Source organism: Nicotiana sylvestris, chromosome 2 (assembly GCF_000393655.2).
Source record: "Nicotiana sylvestris chromosome 2, ASM39365v2, whole genome shotgun sequence".
Lineage (NCBI taxonomy): Eukaryota > Viridiplantae > Streptophyta > Magnoliopsida > Solanales > Solanaceae > Nicotiana > Nicotiana sylvestris.
This window is the reverse complement of record NC_091058.1, coordinates 210090794-210110515: the sequence shown is the minus strand read 5'-3', so window position 1 is coordinate 210110515 and position 19722 is coordinate 210090794. Positions and strand designations below refer to the sequence as shown.

Genomic DNA, 19722 nt, shown 5'->3' with positions numbered 1-19722 from the left:
GGGATAGGGGTAAGGTCTCCGTACACTCTACCCTCTCCAGACCCCACTTGTGGAATTTTACTGGGTGGTTGTTGTTGTTGTTGTTGTTTTTTTAACCTCAGCTTGGGATTTAACCCTGTTCCTAGATAAAACTTCCTTTCCAAAAACTCTTCGAACAAAGCCACTTGCTCTAGCTCTTCCACGGTCGACTGGGTCACATCCGTCTCCTTTGGTACCTGAAAATATCTTGGAACCTAATAGGGTTCCGATGACTCCTCACCTTTATCGTCTTCATTCATAAAGGGAGAAGGCATCAGTTCCTATGATTACTATTTGTTGGACTACTTCCCCTTGCTGCTGGAAACAGTTATCGCATTCATCTCCCTCACCGTCGATTGTTCTCCTCTTATTTTCTGTATTCCCTCAAGTGTTGGAAATTTCAACAACTGGTGATATGTTGAGGGTAAAAACTTCATCTCGTGTATCTACAACCTTATGAGGATTACATTGTAACCCATATCGCCATCCACCACTTCGAATAGAGCAGTCTTCATTACCCCTTAGGCGTGTGAGCAGCAAAATCTCTTCTCGGGTTGTCATACTAGTCAAGTTAAAGCCAACTAAAAGTTTTGTCATTGGAACGATGCTGGAGGTTAACTTCGCTTGTTCATGAACTCTCCACTGGATGATATTGAATGAACTTCCTGGATCAACCAGAACACGCTTAATTTGAAATCTAAAACATTGAGAGAAATTACCAAGATGTCTGTCAGCGTCGTCCTCTGTGAATGTGATATTATCTTCCTCGACTTCCCGGAGTCTCTTAATGTGAGACATCGATATCTTTGTTTTCTTTTCTACTAAAAAGGTAACACCATTAACTTTGCTTCCTACAAAGATCATGTTGATAGTCACCTTCGAAGGATCCACATTGTCCTGTCTCTGGCCATAGTTGTTCTTGGATTGGTCACTTAATAACTCTCTAAGATGTCATTTATTCAACAATGTCGCCACCTCTTCGAGAAGATGTCAGCATTCCCTAGTTATATGACCATAAGTCCCATAGTATTCATACCATGAACTGGGATCCCTCTGTCTAGGATCTGATTGGATTGGCTTCGGGAACTGTGCTTCCTTTGATATTCCTCATTGCCGATAATAGTTTTACCAAACTGATGTTAAGTTGTAATTCGATAACTTGGGATATGTGAAATCTCAAGCCCCTGACACCTCCATATCCTATAACGGCCTATTGTTCTGGCCATGATCAGTTCTTCTAGCAGGAGGAAACTTATACGATGACTGAAACCATTTATTGATACGCCCATCGGCCCTCTCGTACGATAGAAAATGGCCTCTAGAGGACCGCCAATCCGCATCAAAGTTTCTCTTAAACTTGTCCCGATTTTTGTCTTGACCTCGTCCCTTGGTTGATACCGAAGACCCAAGTTGATCGTTTCTATCCTTATTTTTGAGTCATAATGGTTATGGACATCTGCCTATGTGGTTTCCTAAAACTCAAGAAGTCTCTCCTTCAATTTTTGGGAGGCATCAGAACTCAGTGGATTTAAACCCTTTATGAATGCCTCTGCTACCCACTCATCTGGAACTACCGACAGCAGAATCCTTTCTTTCTGGAACCGGATCACAATTTCTCATAACAACTCGAATTCACCCTGCGCAATTATGAATATGTCTGCCTTTCTGGCCTGAACATTCATTGCTCCGCCATGAGTCTTAGTGAACGAATCTGCAAGAATTTCAAAAGAATCAGTTGAATGCTCAAGTAAAAGAGAGTACCATGTCAGAGACCCCTTCGTGAGGGTTTTACCGAACTTCTTCAATGGAACCGACTCGATCTCATATTAAGACAAGTCGTTTTCCTTCACCACCGTGGTGTAGTTTGTGATGTGCTCCTGCAGATCCAAAGTCTTATCGTACTTCAGTATATCCGGCATCTTGAATATTTTTGGAATTAACTCTGGTGCTGCACTTGGCTTAAACGGGAACGTCTACTTCTTTGAATCCGAACCCTTTAACACTGGTGGCATGCCTAGAATTTGATCCATTTGAGCGTGAAACTCCTTCATATTTTGATCCATTTGTTCGTTCATTTCTCTCATAAACCTCATGAGCTCAATATTGAAAGGATCGCCCTCGTTATTATGCCTAGATCCGCTAACGTTTCCTTTGGCTTCGTCGAAGCCGACATTGCCTCTAGGGGTATTGTTATCAGTTGTCTGAGCCATTTTATTTGCGAGAACACTTGGAGGAATTGGGACCCTTCCTCTCGCATCGTTGGAAGCATCCGTCAATGCTTGTTTTAATTTCTTCATCACCTGATCCTGTCTTGAGAGGTGATCCATGATTGTTCTCTGCTGATCCCTCAGGAGTTTGACCGTTTCTACGACATGCTCCTCCTCCGCATCATCAGGAGTTGGTTACCGCACATGCTAAGTATACTGACCTTCGCGAACCGGGGTCGTCTCATCCCTTTCATTGCGCTTTTCATTGATTGAGTCATCGCACTGGGATAATTCTTCCCGTTCAAGGCGTGCCTCCACGTTATGTGTGGTGTTGATGTTATTGTCTGCCATATTTGATTTTTACTAAGGAAAGAACTAAAACTCGTTAGTGATAAACGAACGGACTAAAGCAATTACGCAGATGTCTATATCCTATGGTGGATGCCTAATTATTTACCCGTAAAATGGTATAATTAAATTTATAATATGGTTTATAGACAAACAAATCGATTTGACCCAAAAAGTGATAAAGAAATTAGATTAAAATTGAGATTTAACGATTAAAATTTGTCGCGACCCGAATTTTCCACTTTCGGGACCGTGATGGTGCCTAACGTTGTACTCGCTAGGCAAGCCAATGTTATAGAATATTATACCTTTTCCTTTATCCATTTATAATTAAAAATTAACAAAAACTAAATCAGCGGAAATAAAAGCGGAAGTACATAATTTAACAGATTACTCATATACTATTAACAAAAGCCGAAATAGATACCACCCAGAAACTGGTGTCACAACTCACGAACATTCTATGAATACTACAAGTAATGGTTTGAAAGAAAATACATTTGTCTCAAAGAAAGTAAAATAGAAATGAAGTAAAGATAGGAGGGGACGCCAGGACCTACGGATGCCTACAAGACTACCTTGGGTCTCCTGAATGCAGTATCAGCAACAGGCCTCACGATCAGCCACTACCAGCTTCGAAATCTGCACAGAATATGCAAAGTGCGGTATCAGTACAACTGACCCCATGTACTGATAAGTGCCGAGCCTAACCTAGACGAAGTAGTGACGAGCCTATAGCGGGCATAACAATATATAACCTACAACAGTTTATACTAGACAGAAAGGAATTGCATAATGAAATATAACAGTAACTTGCAATAAATAAATACGGAACCCAGGCTTTCTATCAATACTCAGCTATAACCAATCCTTAAGAGAGTTTCAACACCACAATAATGAAAATCAATAGAACAAAAAAGAATACATAAATAACACTTGATGTGGCGCGCATCCCGATCCCACCATATAATCAATAACATGATAAACATTCACTCTTACTACTCCTTGTTGCAGCGTGCAACCCAATCCCACCAGTCCACCCTTATTACTCCTCAATATATCACCTTTATTCCTCCTGTTGCGGCGTGCAACCCGATCCCACATGTCCACCCTTATTACTCCTTGTTGCGGCACGCAACCCGATCCCACCAGACAATCACATTCACCCTTATTCCTCCTGTTGCAGCGTGCAACCCGATCCCACATATTAGTATCAATCATAAAATAAGAACAAGTGTTTCACAGTTTAGCTCAAAACCCTTCACAATATTATACCTCAAATCATAACAACAGGCTGTCTATACCATTATGAAAATTCAACAGTTAATACTACACAGCGAGACCAACCAAAGTGTACCATGAAGCATCAATAAACCAATGTAAACCAACAATGTAATAAAATGAAACTACAAAACAATTAATACTTCAATAGAGAAAACAACAGTTAACATGAAGCAATTAGACATGGAAGCATTTATGAGCAAGTAGCAATTAAGACAGGAAACAAGATATTAAGAAACGGGGAAGGGAACATGCTAATATGATAATTTGGTGATGCATAGGTACTCATCACCACACCTATACGCCACACACATGGAATTTCACATAGCAAGTAAGTCGGGGATCCCTAATCCCTCGAGTTAGGGTTAGACCAAACACTTACCTCAAGCCAACAGGTAATTCAAAGCTCAATCACCGCTTTACCTCTCTATTCCACCACCAGTTCACTCGTATCTAGTCATAATTAACTTAATAATATCAATAAATACTAAAGAAATCAATTCCAATGCATAACTATAGGTTTCCCAACATTTTCCCCAAAAACTCAAAACTCGACCCCTGGCTTGCTTGGTCCTAACTCGAAATTCGAACCAAAAACTGATTACCCATTCACCCCCGAGCCCGGATATACATTTGGTTTTGGAATCCGACCCCAAATTGAGGTCTAAATCCCCAATTTATAAAAATCTCTAATTCTACCCAAACCCCCAATTTCTACCGCAAAAATCTTAGATTTTTGGTTGGAAATTCATGAAATGTATGGAAAGGTGAAAGAAAGTGGGTTAAGATCACTTACCAAAGTTTTAGAGAAGATTTGGTCTTGGGAGAATCGCCTCTAGGTTCTAGGATTTGAAAAATATGGAGAATGGGTGAAAATATCGTCTAAGTTATGTTTTGAACATCTACAGATGTCGCATTTGCGACCTAAGCTTCGTAAATGCGAAGAACCATCACAAATGCGAAGTTCCCCACACTTATGCTGACTTCGCAATTGCGAAGGTAATGATCGCAATTGCGATCTGGGACCTCCGCAAATGCGAAAAAAAGATCGCATTTGCTATCACACCCTTTCCCAGACTCTCTTCGCAATTGCGAAGATATGTTCGCATTTGCGAACTCTGCTGGCCCAGGCCTTCTTCGCAATTGCGATAAAGACCTCGCAATTGCCATGTCTGTTTTGCTCGCATTTGTGAAGCCTGATCTCTCAATTGTGAGATCAGAGGCCTGCAACACAGCTGAAGCATATCGGCTATTTTTCTAAGTTCCAATACACTCTGTAACCTATCTAAAACTCACCCGAGCCCTCGAGGCTCCAAACCAAACATCCACACAATTCTTAAAACATCATACGAACTTGCTCATGCGATCAAATCGCCAAAATAATACCTAGAACTATGAATTTAGCTCCAAATAACACCTAGAACTATGAACTTGCTCATGCGATCAAATCACATCAAATCACTTTCATTTTTCACCAAATTTCACAGATAAGGTTTAAATATCATAACAGACCTATACCGTGCTTTGGAACCAAAATACGGTCCCGATACCAACAAGATCAAATCTTTTGAATTATTGCATTTTCAGTCTTATCAATTTCTTTAAAAAATTCATTTCTCGGGCTAGGGACCTCGGAATTCGATTCCAGGCATACCCCCAGGTCCCATATTTTACTACGGACCCTCCGAGACTGTCGGAATATGGGTCTGGGTTCGTTTACCCAAAATATTGACCAAAGTCAACAAAAATCATCTTTTAAAGCCAAAAATCATCATTTTCTTAAATTGTTCACATAGGGGATTTCCGAATACACGCCCGAACTGTACATACAAATCGAGGAAGATAAAATGAGGTTTTAAGGCCTCGGAACACGAAATCGGATACTAAAATAGAAAATGACCTTTTGCGTCATCACATTCTCCACCTCTAAAATAACCATTCATCACGAATGTACATAGAAAAGCACCTGAGTTGGTGAAAAGATGAGGATATCGGCTTCGCATATTTGACTAGGACTCCCAAGTAGCTGTCTCAACAGGCTGACCTCCCCACTGCATACGAACCGAAGGATAACTCTTCGATCTCAACTGACGGACCTGCCGGTCTAGAATAGCTACTGGTCAAATCCTTGTCCAACTAGACAGTGCTGAAATCTAACACGTGGGATGGATCACCGTGATACTTCCGAAGCATGGACATATGAAACACTAGATGTACAGATGATAAACCTGGTTGCAACTCAAATTTGTAAGTCACCTCTCCCACTCGATCAAGGATCTCAAAAGGTCCAATGAACCTAGGGCTTAACTTCCCCTTCTTCCCAAATCTCATCACGCCCTTCATGGGTGACACCCGAAGCAACACTCTTTCTCCGACCATGAATTCCATATCACGAACCTTACGGTCGGCATAACTCTTTTACCTGGACTGAGCTGTACGAAGCCTATCCTGAATGATCTTAACCTTATCCAAGGCATCCTGCACTAAGTTTGTACCCAGCAACTGAGCCTCCCCCGGCTCAAACCACCCAATCAGCGATCGACACAGTCTATCATATAATGCCTCATAGGAGCTATCTGGATGCTCGACTGATAACTATTGTTGTAGGCAAACTCCGCTAACGGCAAGAACTGATCCCAAGAACCTCCAAAGTCAATGACACGGGCGTGAAGCATATCCTCCAAAATCTAAACAGTACGCTCGGACTGTCTGTCCGTCTGAAGATGAAATATTATGCTCAACCTCAGTCAGAAATGATAGACGCGGGAGCACCATGAAGACAGATGATCTCACGGATATAGATCTCTGCCAACCACTCCGAAGAATAGGAAACTACTATAGGAATGAAATGCGCTGACTTAGTCAGCCTATCCACAATAACCCATACTGCATCGAACTTCCTCTGAGTCTGTGGGATTCCAACAACGAAGTTCATAGTGATACGCTCCCACTTCCACTCAAGAATCTCAATCTTCTGAAGCAAACCACCAGGTCTCTAATGCTCGTATCTTACATGTTGACAATTCAAACACTGAGCTACATATGCAACAATATCCTTCTTCATCCGCCTCCACCAATAATGTTATCGCAAGTCCTGATACATCATTGCGGAGCCCGGATGAATAGAATACCGAGAACTATGGGCCTCCTCTAGAATCAACTCACAAAGTCCATCCACATCAGGCACATAAACACGACCCTGCATCTTCAAAGCTCCATCATCTCCAACGATAACCTACTTGGCACCTCTATGTTGCACCGTGTCCCTAAGGACAAGCAAATGAGGGTCATCATACTGCCGATTTCTTATACGCTCAAGTAATAAAGACCGAGCGATTGTACAAGCTAGAACATGGCTGGGATCAGAAACATCCAACCTCATGAACTGATTGGCCAAATCCTGAACATCCAAAGCAAGAGATCTCTCACCGACTGGAATATACGCAAGGCTACCTATACTGGTTGTCTTCCTATTCAAAGCATCAGACACCACATTGGCCTTTCCGGGATGATACAAAATGGTAATATCATAGTCTTTCAATAGCTCCAACCTCCTTCTGCTTGAACAAATACTGCAAACTCTTATGATCCGTGAACACTTCACACGACACGCCATATAGATAATGCCTCCAAATCTTCAGCGCGTGAGCAATGGCTGCTAGCTCCAAGTCATGAACTGGATAATTCTTCTCATGATTCTTTAACTGTCGTGAAGCATATGCAATAACCTTACCATTCTGCATCAATACCGCACCAAGTCCAATATAAGATGCGTCACAATATACTGTATATGGCCCTGAACCTATGGGCAACACCAACACCGACATTGTAGTCAAAGCTGTCTTGAGCTTTTGAAAGCTCGCCTCACACTCGTCCAATAACCTGAACGGGGCACCCTTCTAGGTCAACCTGGTCATTGGGGCTGCTATAGATGAAAATCCCTCTACAAACCGATGGTAATAACCCGCCAAGCCCAAGAAACTCTGGATCTCTATAGCGGATATGGGTCTAGGCCAGTCCTTGACTACTTAAATCTTCTTAGGATCCACCTAAATGCCTCTGCTGATACAACGTGACCCAAGAAGGCAACTGAACTCAATCAAAACTCACATTTCAAAAACTTAGCATATAACTAGCTGTCTCTCAGAGTCTGGAGAATGACTCAAAGATGCTGCTCATGCTGGCTACGGGAGTAGATCAAGATATCATCAATGAAAAAAATCACAAAGGAATCCAGATAGGGCTTGAACACTCGGTTCATCAAATCCATAAATGCTGCTAGGGCATTCGTCAACCCAAATGACATCACGAGAAATTCATAATGCCCATACCGAGTGCGAAAAGTTGTCTTAGGGACATCAGATGCCCCAATCCTAAACTGATGGTAGCCAGATCTCAATCAATCTTCGAAAAAACTTTGGCACCCTGAAGCTGATCAAATAAATCATCAATCCTCGACAATGGATACTTGTTCTTGATAGTGGCTTTGTTCAACTGTCGATAATCTATGCACATCCTAATCGATTCATCCTTCTTCTTAACAAACAACACCGGCGCACCCGAGGTGAGACAGTAGGCCTAATAAAGCCCTTATCAAGCAAGTCTTACAACTGCTCCTTCAATTCCTTCAACTTTGGCGGGGCCATAAGATACGGTGGAATAGAAATGGGCTGAGTTCACGAAGCCAAATCAATGCAAAAGTCGATATCCCTGTCGGGTGGCATCCCTGGTAGGTCTGCAGGAAATACCTCTGGAAACTCCCGAATAATTGGCACAGAATCCATAAAATGAACCCCGGCACTAGAATCACGAACATAAGCCAAATAAGCCAAACACCCCTTCTCGACTATACGTCGATCTTTCATATAAGAGATAACCCTGCTGGTAGTATGACCAAGAATCCCTCTCCACTCCAATCGAGGCAACCCCGGCAATGATAAGGTCACAGTATTGGCGTGATAGTCCAATGATAAGGTGACAACCAATCCATTCTCAAAATGACATCAAAATCAACCATATCAGGAAGTAGGAGATCTACGCTAGTCTCAAGAACCCCAACAACAACCATACATGAGTGATAAACATAATCTACAACAATAGAATCACCCACCGGTGCTGACACATATATAAGAGCACTCAAAGAATTACGAGTCATAACCAAATACGAAGCAAAATAAGATGACACATAGGAGTACGTGGACCCTGGATCAAATAGAACTGAAGCATCCTACTACAAACCAAAACAGTACCTGTGATAACAGCATCGGAGGACTCAACCTCAGGCCTGGCTGGAAAAACATAACATTGGGGCTTAGCCCCACCACCCTGAACCATATCCATAGAACGACCTTCTGCTGGTTAGCCTCCACCTCTAGCGACCTGGCCCCCACCTCTAACGGCCTAACCTCCACCCCTAGCGGGTTGACCCCTACCTCTGGCTCTCTGACCCCTACCTCTAGCTAACTAGGTAGGCGGTGCCGGAATCATGGCACGAGAACTCTGTTGCTATGACTGAACACCCACTAATCTCGGATATGTCCTCCAAACATGCCCATACTCACCACACTCAAAACATCCATTTGAATACTGTGGTTGACGAAACTAAGACTGACCTTGACGGGCCGGCTGACCGCGATAATAACTCTAAAGAGGAGGTGCTCTAATAAGAGCTGGTGGTGCACTATAAGTTGGCTGCCCTGAAGGAGGTACATAAGGACCACGACCCCCTGAAGCTCCATGAGATGTCTGAAGTGCTGGATGAAACAACCTGGGATGATGGCCTCTACCAAAAGTACCTCGACCTTCGGATGAGGCCCCATTGAATCCACCAGAGTGGCGAGGCCTCTTGTCAGACCCCTAACCACTCCCTTGAGCTAAAACCATCTCAACTCATCTAGCCACATTGGCTGCATCCTGGAAAGAAATCTTACTCCATATCTCCTTAGCCATCTGCAATCTTATAGGCTAAGCAAGTACCTCAATAAACCTTCTCACTCCCTCTCTCTCTCTCTTGGTGGGAAGTATAAGAAGAGCATGACGAGCCAAATCAACAAATCTGGTCTCGTACTGAGTGACAGTCATAGAACCCTACTGAAAGCACTCAAACTACCTCCGATAGTCCTCTCTCTGAGTGATAGGAAGATACTTATCCAAGAATAGATGCGAGAACTGGTCCCAAGTGAGGGCTGGTGACCCAGCTAGTCTGGCCAAACAATAATCTCTCCACAATTTCTTGGCAGAACCTGATAGATGAAAAGCAGCAAAGTCGACCCTATTGGTCTCCATTATCCCCATGTTTCGTAGAACCTTGTGACAACTGTCCAAATAGTCCTGGGGATCCTCTGAAGATGTACCGCCATAGGTAGTAGTGAAAAGCTTGGTAAACCTGTCCAATCTCCACAAGGCATCAGAAGACATAGCTGATCCATCGTCGATCTGTGCTACAACACCCGACAGAACTACCCCAACTGGCTGAGCTGCTGGAGTCTGAAATTGGGGAGCCATCTGCTCCGGAGGGTGAGTAGCGGGAGTCTGTGCTCCTCCCCTAACTCGAGAGATGGCTGGTGCTACAGGAAGCATACTGACCTGGGTAACACTCTCCATAAGTCCCACTAGACGGACCAAAGTATCCTAAAGTACCAGGGTAGCTATGAACCCCTCTAGAGCCTGAGCTGACCCAGCTGGAACGGTTTGGGCCAGAGCCTCCTCATCGAACTCTACTTGAGGCTCTGTCGCTAGTGCTGCTGCTCGAGTTCTGGGCTGAGCCCTGCCCCTACCTCGGCCTCTAGTTTGGCCTTGGCCTCTGCCCCTCGTAGGAGCTGCCATTGGGGGCTCGGCTACTGATCAGCTGATGAAGCGGTACGCATTCTTTCCATCTGCGAAGGAACAGAGTAGAGAGTTCAATTAGTATTGAGAGATAAAATGCACGACAAAGAAGAATAGAAGTGAAATTATTCTTAACTCTGTAGCCTTTGGGGGATAAACACAGAAATCTCCGTACCGATCCCTCAGACTCTACCAAGCTTGTCCGTGAATTATGAGACCTATGCAACCTAGTACTCTGATACCAACTTGTCACGACCAGAATTTCCCACCTTGGGGGTGGTGATGGTGCCCAAAATTGTACTCGCTAGGCAAGCCAACGTTACAGAATATTACACATTTTTCCTTTATCCTTTTATAATTAAAATTTAACAAAAACTAAATCAACGGAAATAAAAGCGAAAGTACATAATTTAATCAATTACTCATATACTATTAACGAAAGCTGAAATAGATACCACCCAGAAACTGGTGTCACAACTCACGAACATTCTATGAATACTACAAGTAATGGTTTGAAAGAAAATACATCTATCTCGAAAAAATAAAACAGAAATGAAGTAAATAGAGGAGGGGACACTAGGGTCTGCGGACGCTTATAGGACTACTTTGGGTCTCCTGAATGCAGTATCAACAACCGACCTCATGATCAGCCACTACCAGCTTCGAAATCTGCATAGAAAGTTTAGAGTGCAGTATCAGTACAACCGACCCCATGTACTGGTAAGTGCCGAGCCTAACCTCGACGAAGTAGTGACGAGGCTACGGCAGGCATAACAATATAAAACCTGCAATAGTTTATATTAAGATAGAAAGGAATTGCAGAATGAAATATAATAGTAACTTGCATTAAATAAATACGGAACCTAGGATTTCTATCAATACTCAGCTATAACTAATCCTTAAGAGAGTTTCAACACCACAATAATGAATCTCAATAGAAAAAAAAGAATACATAAATAACACTTTATGCGGCGCGCATCCCGATCCCACCATATAATCAATAACAAGATAAACATTCACCTTTATTACTCCTTGTTGCAGCGTGCAACCTGATCTTACCAGTCCACCCTTATTACTCATCAATATATCACCCTTATTCCTCTTGTTGCGGCGTGCAACCCCATCCCACCTATCCACTCTTATTACTTTTTGTTGCGGCACGCAACCCGATCCCACTAGACAATCACATTCACTATTATTCCTCCTGTAGCAGCGTGTAACCCAATCCCATATATCAGTATCAATCACAAAATAAGAACAAGTGTTTCACAGTTTAGCTTAAAACCCTTCATAACATTTATACCTCAAATCATAACAATGGGCGGTCTATACCATTATGAAACTTCAACAGTTAATACTACACAGCGAGACCAATCAAAGTGTACTATGAAGCATCAATAAACCAACGTAAACCAACAATGTAATAAAATAAAACTACGAAACAATTAATACTTCAATAGAGAAAACAACAGTTAACATGAAGCAATTAGATATGGAATCATTTATAAACAAGTAGCAATTAAGACAGAAAATAAGATATTAGGAACCAGGGAAGGAAACATGCTAAAATGATAATTTGGTAGCGCATAGGTACTCGTCACCATATCTATACGCCATACACATGGAATTTCACATAGCAAGTAAGTCGGGGATCCCTAATCCCTCGAGTCAAGGTTAGACCAAACACTTACCTCAAGCCAACGGGTAATTCAAAGCTCAATCACCGATTTACCTCTCTATTCCACCACCAGTTCACTCGTATCTAGTCATAATTAACTTAATAACATCAATAAATACTAAAGAAATCAATTCCAATGCATAATTATAGGTTTCTCAATATTTTCCCCAAAAAGTCAAAATCCGGCCTTGGGCCCGCTTGGTCCAAGCTTGAAATTCAGATCCAAATTCGATTACCCATTCACCCCCGAGCCCAGATATACATTTGATTTTGGAATCCGACCCCAAATCGAGGTCTAAATTCCCAATTTATAAAAATCCCTAATTCTACCCAAACCCCCAATTTCTACCATAGAAATCTTAAATTTTTAGTTGAAAATTCATGAAATATGATGGAAAAGTGAAAGAAGTGGGTTAGGATAACTTACCAAAGTTTTGGAGAAGATTTGATCTTGGGAGAATCGCCTCTAGGGTTCTAGGATTTGAAAAATGTAGAGAATGGGTGAAAATCCCGTTTAAGTTATGTTTTGAACAGCTGCAGATGTCACATTTGTGACCTGAGGTTCACAAATGTGAAGTTCCTCACACTTCTGCTGCCTTCGCAATTGCGAAGGTAATGATCGCAATTGCGATCAGGGACCTCCGCAAATGCGACAAAAAGATCGCATTTGCGATCACACCCTTTCCTAGACTCTCTTCGCAATTGTGAAGATATGTTCGCATTTGCGAACTCTGCTGGCCCAGGCCTTCTTCGCAATTGCAATAAAGACCTCGCAATTGCCATGCCTGTTTTGCTCGCATTTGCGAATTGCGAGATCAGAGGCCTGCAGCACAGCTGAAGCATACCAGTTGTTTTTCTAAGTTCCAATACACTCTGTAGCCTATCCAAAACTCACCCGAGCCCTTAGGTCTCCAAACTAAACATGCACACAAATCTTAAAACATCATATGAACTTGTTCATGCGATCAAATAGCCAAAATAACACCTAGATCTATGAATTTTGCACCAAATTGCATGAAATTCTCAAGATATTTTTCAAAATTTCTATTTTCTCGACCAAAAGTCCGAATCACATCAAATCACTTCCGTTTTCCACCAAATTTTACAAATAAGGTTTAAATATCATAATGGACTTGTACCCGGCTCCGAAACCAAAATACGGGCCCGATACCAACAAAATCAAATCTTTTAAATTATTGCATTTTCAGTCTTATCGATTTCTTTCAAAAATTCATTTCTCGGGTTAGGGACCTCGGAATTTGATTCCGGACATACGCCCAGGTCTCATATTTTACTACGGACCCTCTGGGACCGTAGAAATATGGGTCCGGATCCGTTTACCCAAAACGTTGACCGAAGTCAACAAAAATTATCTTTTTAAGCCAAAAATCATCATTTTCTTAAATTTTTCACATAAGGGCTTTCCAAATACACGCACAGACTGTGCATACAAATTGTGAAGAGATAAAATGAGATTTTTAAGGCCTCAGAACACGAAATCGAATTCTAAAACAGAAGATATCCTTTTGGGTCATCACAAAATTAAAGAAGATAACAAGCTTGGTTCCAAACTCGGCCTTTCCGAGAGTAGAGGCGAAAATAATAATAAAATAACGATGAAGTTGTTTAATTAAGTGCTAAATAGTAAAGTACGAAAGCGAAATAATAAAGTATAGCTTTTTCGTGCAAAATGTTTTCTCCCCCACAATAGTTGTTAACCCCACTATTAATAATTCTACCTAGGGAAACAAGATACTAGGATCGGACTCCTCTTTAAATGAGAATAAAAGTGTCATTGATAAATATGTAACGACATGCCTTGAATGTAAATATTCTCTGTAAGGACTGGTCATTTAACGCTAGCAAATTGAATGTTGTCCGTTGGCAAATCCTTGCACTTCTACCGCCGACTGTGTTCCCTTCGAAATCCATCCAGTACCAGTCACACACGTCGCATTCGGTACTAATTGTTTTCCGACTCGTCCTTTGTCTATATCCAGCTCCACGTGTCATCTTACCATTCGACCACCTGTCATCAACCAATTTTACCCCATACAACTTCCCCTTGAATGTGTCTTGTCAATGCGTTCATCGCCAAGGAAAATAAGAACGGGCTAAGACTGCATTCCTGGTGCAATTCCATCACAACCGGAAAGTGTTTCGAGTCTCCTCCTGTTGTCCTCACTCGAGTCCTAACTCCATCATCCATGTCCAGAATTAGTAAAATTATGCATATTTGACAAATTGAGGGGGGTGGGGGGGGGGGAGGAAAGAACATTATTATAATGTTGAGATGAAATTTCCTTCTGTTCGTCACTGATAACCTGAGGAAAAGAGTGACACTATTCCTTAATTAGCTCCTCCGATTATTGCATATATTGATTTACAGGAGGATAAAGTTAATTTATGACATTCAAATATCAAACACAAACTCTATTTGTGTAAATTGAATGTACTGTGATCAGTATTTCATTAGTTTGACGTTTGAATGTATCTTACCATCCTTAATTCCTTGTATATGAAAGCTTGGATTTGGAATTAGAGCTTCTCTTGATGAAAGAGTTGTTTTATTTGTTCCCTTTAAAATATTCCCTCTTTCATATATCCAGTTTGAACCAACTTTTCTTTAAATCAGCACAATCTTTTTGATCCCCATTTGCATAAAAATAAATCAGTGAATTGTGTAAGGCATTATTTTCCCAATCCAGTTTATACCCTCTTTCTTTTAACTAGTTTCCTTGCTTTGCATGTCAGAGGTTCATGTGTCATCTCACCATTCAACTGCCTGTTATCAACTAATTTTACCCTTAGTTTCCTTGCTTTGCATGTCAGAGGTTCAATCCCTGACTTCTAGCAACAAGGATTGTGATGGAGTGGTAAATACTTGGTTCGAACTCTGGGTATAGAGTCCCCTTTGTTAGAGAGCGTTTAACCCTCCAATATGAGACTTTTCAGCGCGAACCAGAATTTAGCTAGGCCCCCATGTGCACCGGGTGAGAGACAAAGAAAAAAATTATTTTCCCTATATTCTTTCCTTTCAACACAAAAAGAGGAGCCAACTGAAAATATAGATGGGGAATATATTACAATGAAATCAAACAGAATCAGCAATGTTTAAGAATTACAAATCCAAAGGTCATATGGAAATTTACATAAGAGGCCATAGTCACAGAAAACCACTTCCCCTAATCAGGGCATTCATGCCTAACACAAGAATTTGCAAGGTTCTATTCAACAGCCTAATGCTGATCTTCATCTGACCTAGACTGCATTAACCGCCTGCGCCTTCTTGAGTTTAACGATATATCACTGAATACGTCAAGGTCAGTTTCATCCTCGTCTTCATCTTCAGCATCATCATTTTCATGTAAACCTAGCAGATTTTCACCCCATAGATAGCGCCTCCTTGAGGAAGATCCAGAAGAACGCCGGTGCCTTGACAAAGCCCTCAACCTGCCTCCTCTTACCTCAGACGTAGGGTCCATTGACCCAATCATCTGAAATAAAAAGAAAGTACTTAACCACCGTCCACTTTCACTTGGATCTCGTTCCCCTTCACCTGATAGACCGTCTCCATTCTCAATCACGTAATCCCCAAGCACCATCGCTCCTGGCATTGCAGAGTGGATAGCACTGACGATATCGTTGTACTCTCTCTGGTTTTCAAGCCGATGCCATGCTCGTTGTCTTGACGGATCAATATCAGAAGGGCGTGCTGTCGGGTGAACTCTCCTAGCGTGCTGCCGCAATTCACTGTAGTTACCCATGAATGAGCAGGATTCAGAAGAGCAACTTCTAGACTTCCTATTGAGATGCTTCCTAGCCTCCTCCACTACCTTCCATCCTAACACGTCTCCACGACACATAGGACACTTCAATTTACCATTGATCTCTTCATGATCCGTTTCCAATAAAGATACAGAACCTGAAGTTTGGAAAATCCCTTCCAACATGCCCGTATGATTATCTGCCACGTTGCCACTCTCCTCTTCTCCTCCAGGGAATGCATCATTTTCTGCAGCCAGTCTTGTTGGTAAATCACGATTTCCATGAATCGTTCTTAGAGCACTTGAATTTCTCAGCTCCAAGCCATTAGAAATCTCAACGGAAACATGCTGATTGCCTTGTGTCAGACTACTAGAAGGGCAGTCCTTACCGTCAGCCTTCAGATTCTTGAAACGATCCAGGCAATTCGAATGCCTATAACTTGTGTCGCAAATATATGATCGGCAACCCTTATCATGAGAGGTACAAAGGAGGAGAACAGCATTGTGTGGATGCTCCATGCAGATGGGGCATGAAGCTTCATTCCATTCTTTGTAGTCAACATGCATATCAGCATCAAATGACATGCTCCGTTTCCTACTAGCCATCTAAGTACACTATGAACTGTTATTAACAACATTCAACCCGGTATTGCAATGCGTTTAACAATATGGCAGTAGGACATTTTTATTCGATGAAAGACAGTAAAAAGTTGTCATGAAAAGATCCTATGCGTCTCAAGTTGTATAAAAGATAAAGAATTAATATGCGCATAGGTAAAAGAACTCTAGCCACACACACTTTAATTATGTGATGTGAAGCAAACACCCAATACTTTTTTCAATTGTAGGCTTTTCGTACATTTATCAAGACCTTTTTTGGGTGTGAGGGAAGGGGCGGGGTCGTCCACACTATCCAAGATTCTTGGATAGCAAGTCATAAATATCAATAGTATACGAACAATCTACAAACCAGATCCTCAAAAAAAAAAAAAGGAGCTACATAGAGCATATTGTTGTTTTGTTTTCTTTTTCTGAGGATCAGTACGTAAGGCACAAGAATTTTTAGAAATGGTATTCAGCAATATCCCACACCAAAAAGCAATCTCCTTTACTTCCCCCTAAAACCTTTATGCTTTTACATGTGAGAGCAATCATTAATTTGACCAATCCCTCCATTAAGTCTAGATAACAAAACCAAGTTCTGGTCCTATCGATCAAGCATAGGTCCACTAGGATGCATCTCGGAAATTTGTGTCTCCAGCAAAATCTACATTCACCAGAATTTCCAAGTCAGTACTGCCTCGGCAGACTCTTTTCAAGCCAGAGGAGTTATAGCATCTCCATCAGCAGTATTAATCTTAGGAGTTTAAGTATAAAAATGAAGCCTACATATGAAGAACCTAAAGTATAGTCAACACATTAAAGGTCACAATCTTGTAACTCAACAACAACAACAACATAACCAGTGTGATCCCACGAGTGGGGTCTGAGAGAATGTACCGCAAACCTTACCCCATCCTTGTGTGAGATAGAGAGGCTTTTTCCGATAGACCCTCTGCGCAATCTTGTAACTTAATACTCCAATAAAGATAGATAGCTCCGTCTTTTCATCTTTTTATAGGTAAAAAGCGCACTCTGTTTAAGGATTACAAGTAAAAAGTTGCATCCAATCAACCTTACATCCTTTAAAAAATTCTAATTAATTCTCCCGTCTGTCATGAGAAACTAGCCAATATAGAAAATCATCTCATGTATAGAAAAAGAAATATGTACTCAATTATTGCCAATTCAATATTTTCAATTAGGCCCTATTTTCGCTTATCTTCTTTTCTAGGTCTCGACATTAAGTGCATAATCACTTTGGTAGTTACATAGTAAAGCCGCCATGTCATTCCTGCCAAGAGTTGACTGCAACAGATAATAAACCTTTTTTTTTTTTTTGGTAATTGATAATAAACCTCAAATAGCTACATCTATCTTTCCTGTCTGCATAACTCCCCAAGAGAATCTGGGTCTCTTCTCTACTGGTTTCTTCTGAATGGTCAGTTTTAGCAATTGAAATACTACACAATCTCTATGCCACTCTACTGCAAATTGACTTGCAACGTTCACAAACAACTAATTAATTTTCAATGGTCAAGAGTCCAAGAAATCTGATACTAGTCTAAATCTTGATACAGAACAGCAAATGACTCCTAAAAATAGAATATAATCTGAAAGAGAGGATAAACAGTCAATAATGCATTTTTGTGCACCGGAAAGCATAAAGCAGGATTCACATAGAACGACAATTGGAAAACTCAAAGTAGGAGGAAAAATTGGGTAACAGAAATGGAATCATACAGCTAAACAATAACTAGTTTTGGATCGATGCATAGTAGTAGCAGTTGTTTTAACAATTAAACTATAGGACAAACAATAATGAAAGTCTAAACAAGCTGAAAACTTTATGTATAAATGAGCTCTATCATTCGTTTGCAATAAATCAGAATTACTGACAGACACTAACTAGTCAAAAATTTGAACAAAATCCTATTTTCAGAAAACCATAAACACCACCATCAAAACTGCCAGAACAACAAGAACACTATTAAGCCTCAGTTCCAAGCAAGTTGTGGCCGGCTATATGAATCCTCACTACCATGTCGCTCAGCTCATTGTAGACCAATATTTTGCAAAATAAATAAAATGTACTCGAACTTCTCTATACTTACGACTGGCATATAAATCTCCGACCTGACAAAAACACTCCTAGAAAACATAGAACCTAAGTTACTAAAATGACAAAACATATTCATTGATTTTCAACAGAAAAATGATAAATTCAACAACCCTATCTATACTTCGCCCGGAAATAGAATTCAACAACTCATAGTAGATCCATTACTCTTCAATAAAATATGATCATAATTTCTAACCCCAAATAAAACCCCAGAAAAAGAAAATGCAAACTTTGGAAGAAAAATTCAATATTTTAAAACCCCACATATTATTTTTTGCAAATTAATAAATTATAAAAAAATCAGTCAACTTTTCCCCAAATTAGAATTACACCCTTCAAAATTCCAACACTCAAAACACAAAATAGATCAAAATGATCTTAACTTTAACGGTATATCAAGTAGATCTTCCTAAATTCATAAAAATTAGACCATCATAGTAAAGCAGAGATCAAATTAGGGCAAATTAACAAAAACCCTAAATACAATGAATTAGGAAATTAGGGTACATGAAATTACGATCAAAATATGAAATTGAATTCTTATAGATTTTGTTCTTACAAGATTGATTGTTGATTTTGGCTTCAAATGTGTGAATTAAAAAGCACTTCTTCTCAAAATTAGGGTTTGAGATAAAAAGGAAAAATGTCGCATCTGATGCCCGATTGGAATTGTTGGTTTCTATTTATATTTATTATTTATATTATATATAGGGGGGTAAATTGGAAAATGCACATACATCTTGAAACTTAGCCCGTTTGGACATAAGAAGAATTTCACTTTTTTCGATTTTATTTTACTTTTTTTCGAAATTAATGTTTGACCATAAATTTTCAAATTTTCACTTGAAGATGTATTTTGGAATTTTTCGAAAATTT

The 19722-nt window shown here is 40.7% G+C and overlaps 1 protein-coding gene across 2 annotated transcripts; it reads right to left on the bottom strand.

Annotated features, from left to right (window-relative positions):
* Positions 1-15417: 15417 nt before the first annotated feature.
* Positions 15418-19506, bottom strand: LOC104243539 (uncharacterized). Of its 2 annotated transcripts, none has more exons than XM_009798742.2 (2): positions 19406-19506; positions 15418-17391 (listed from the first exon to the last, which is right to left on the bottom strand). In XM_009798742.2, exon 2 carries the CDS (start codon positions 16728-16730, stop codon positions 15597-15599), a length of 1134 nt encoding a protein of 377 aa, XP_009797044.1. In that variant the 5' UTR covers positions 16731-17391; positions 19406-19506; the 3' UTR covers positions 15418-15596. The 2 variants fall into 2 exon arrangements, with proteins under 2 accessions (XP_009797044.1, XP_009797043.1); XM_009798741.2 differs by having other exon boundaries at positions 15418-16730.
* Between the last annotated feature and the right edge of the window lie 216 nt (positions 19507-19722).

Coding starts and splice junctions, on each gene's coding strand:
- LOC104243539 (XM_009798742.2), bottom strand. CDS start 16,730: ATGGCTAGTAGGAAACGGAGCATGTCATTTGATGCTGATATGCATGTT.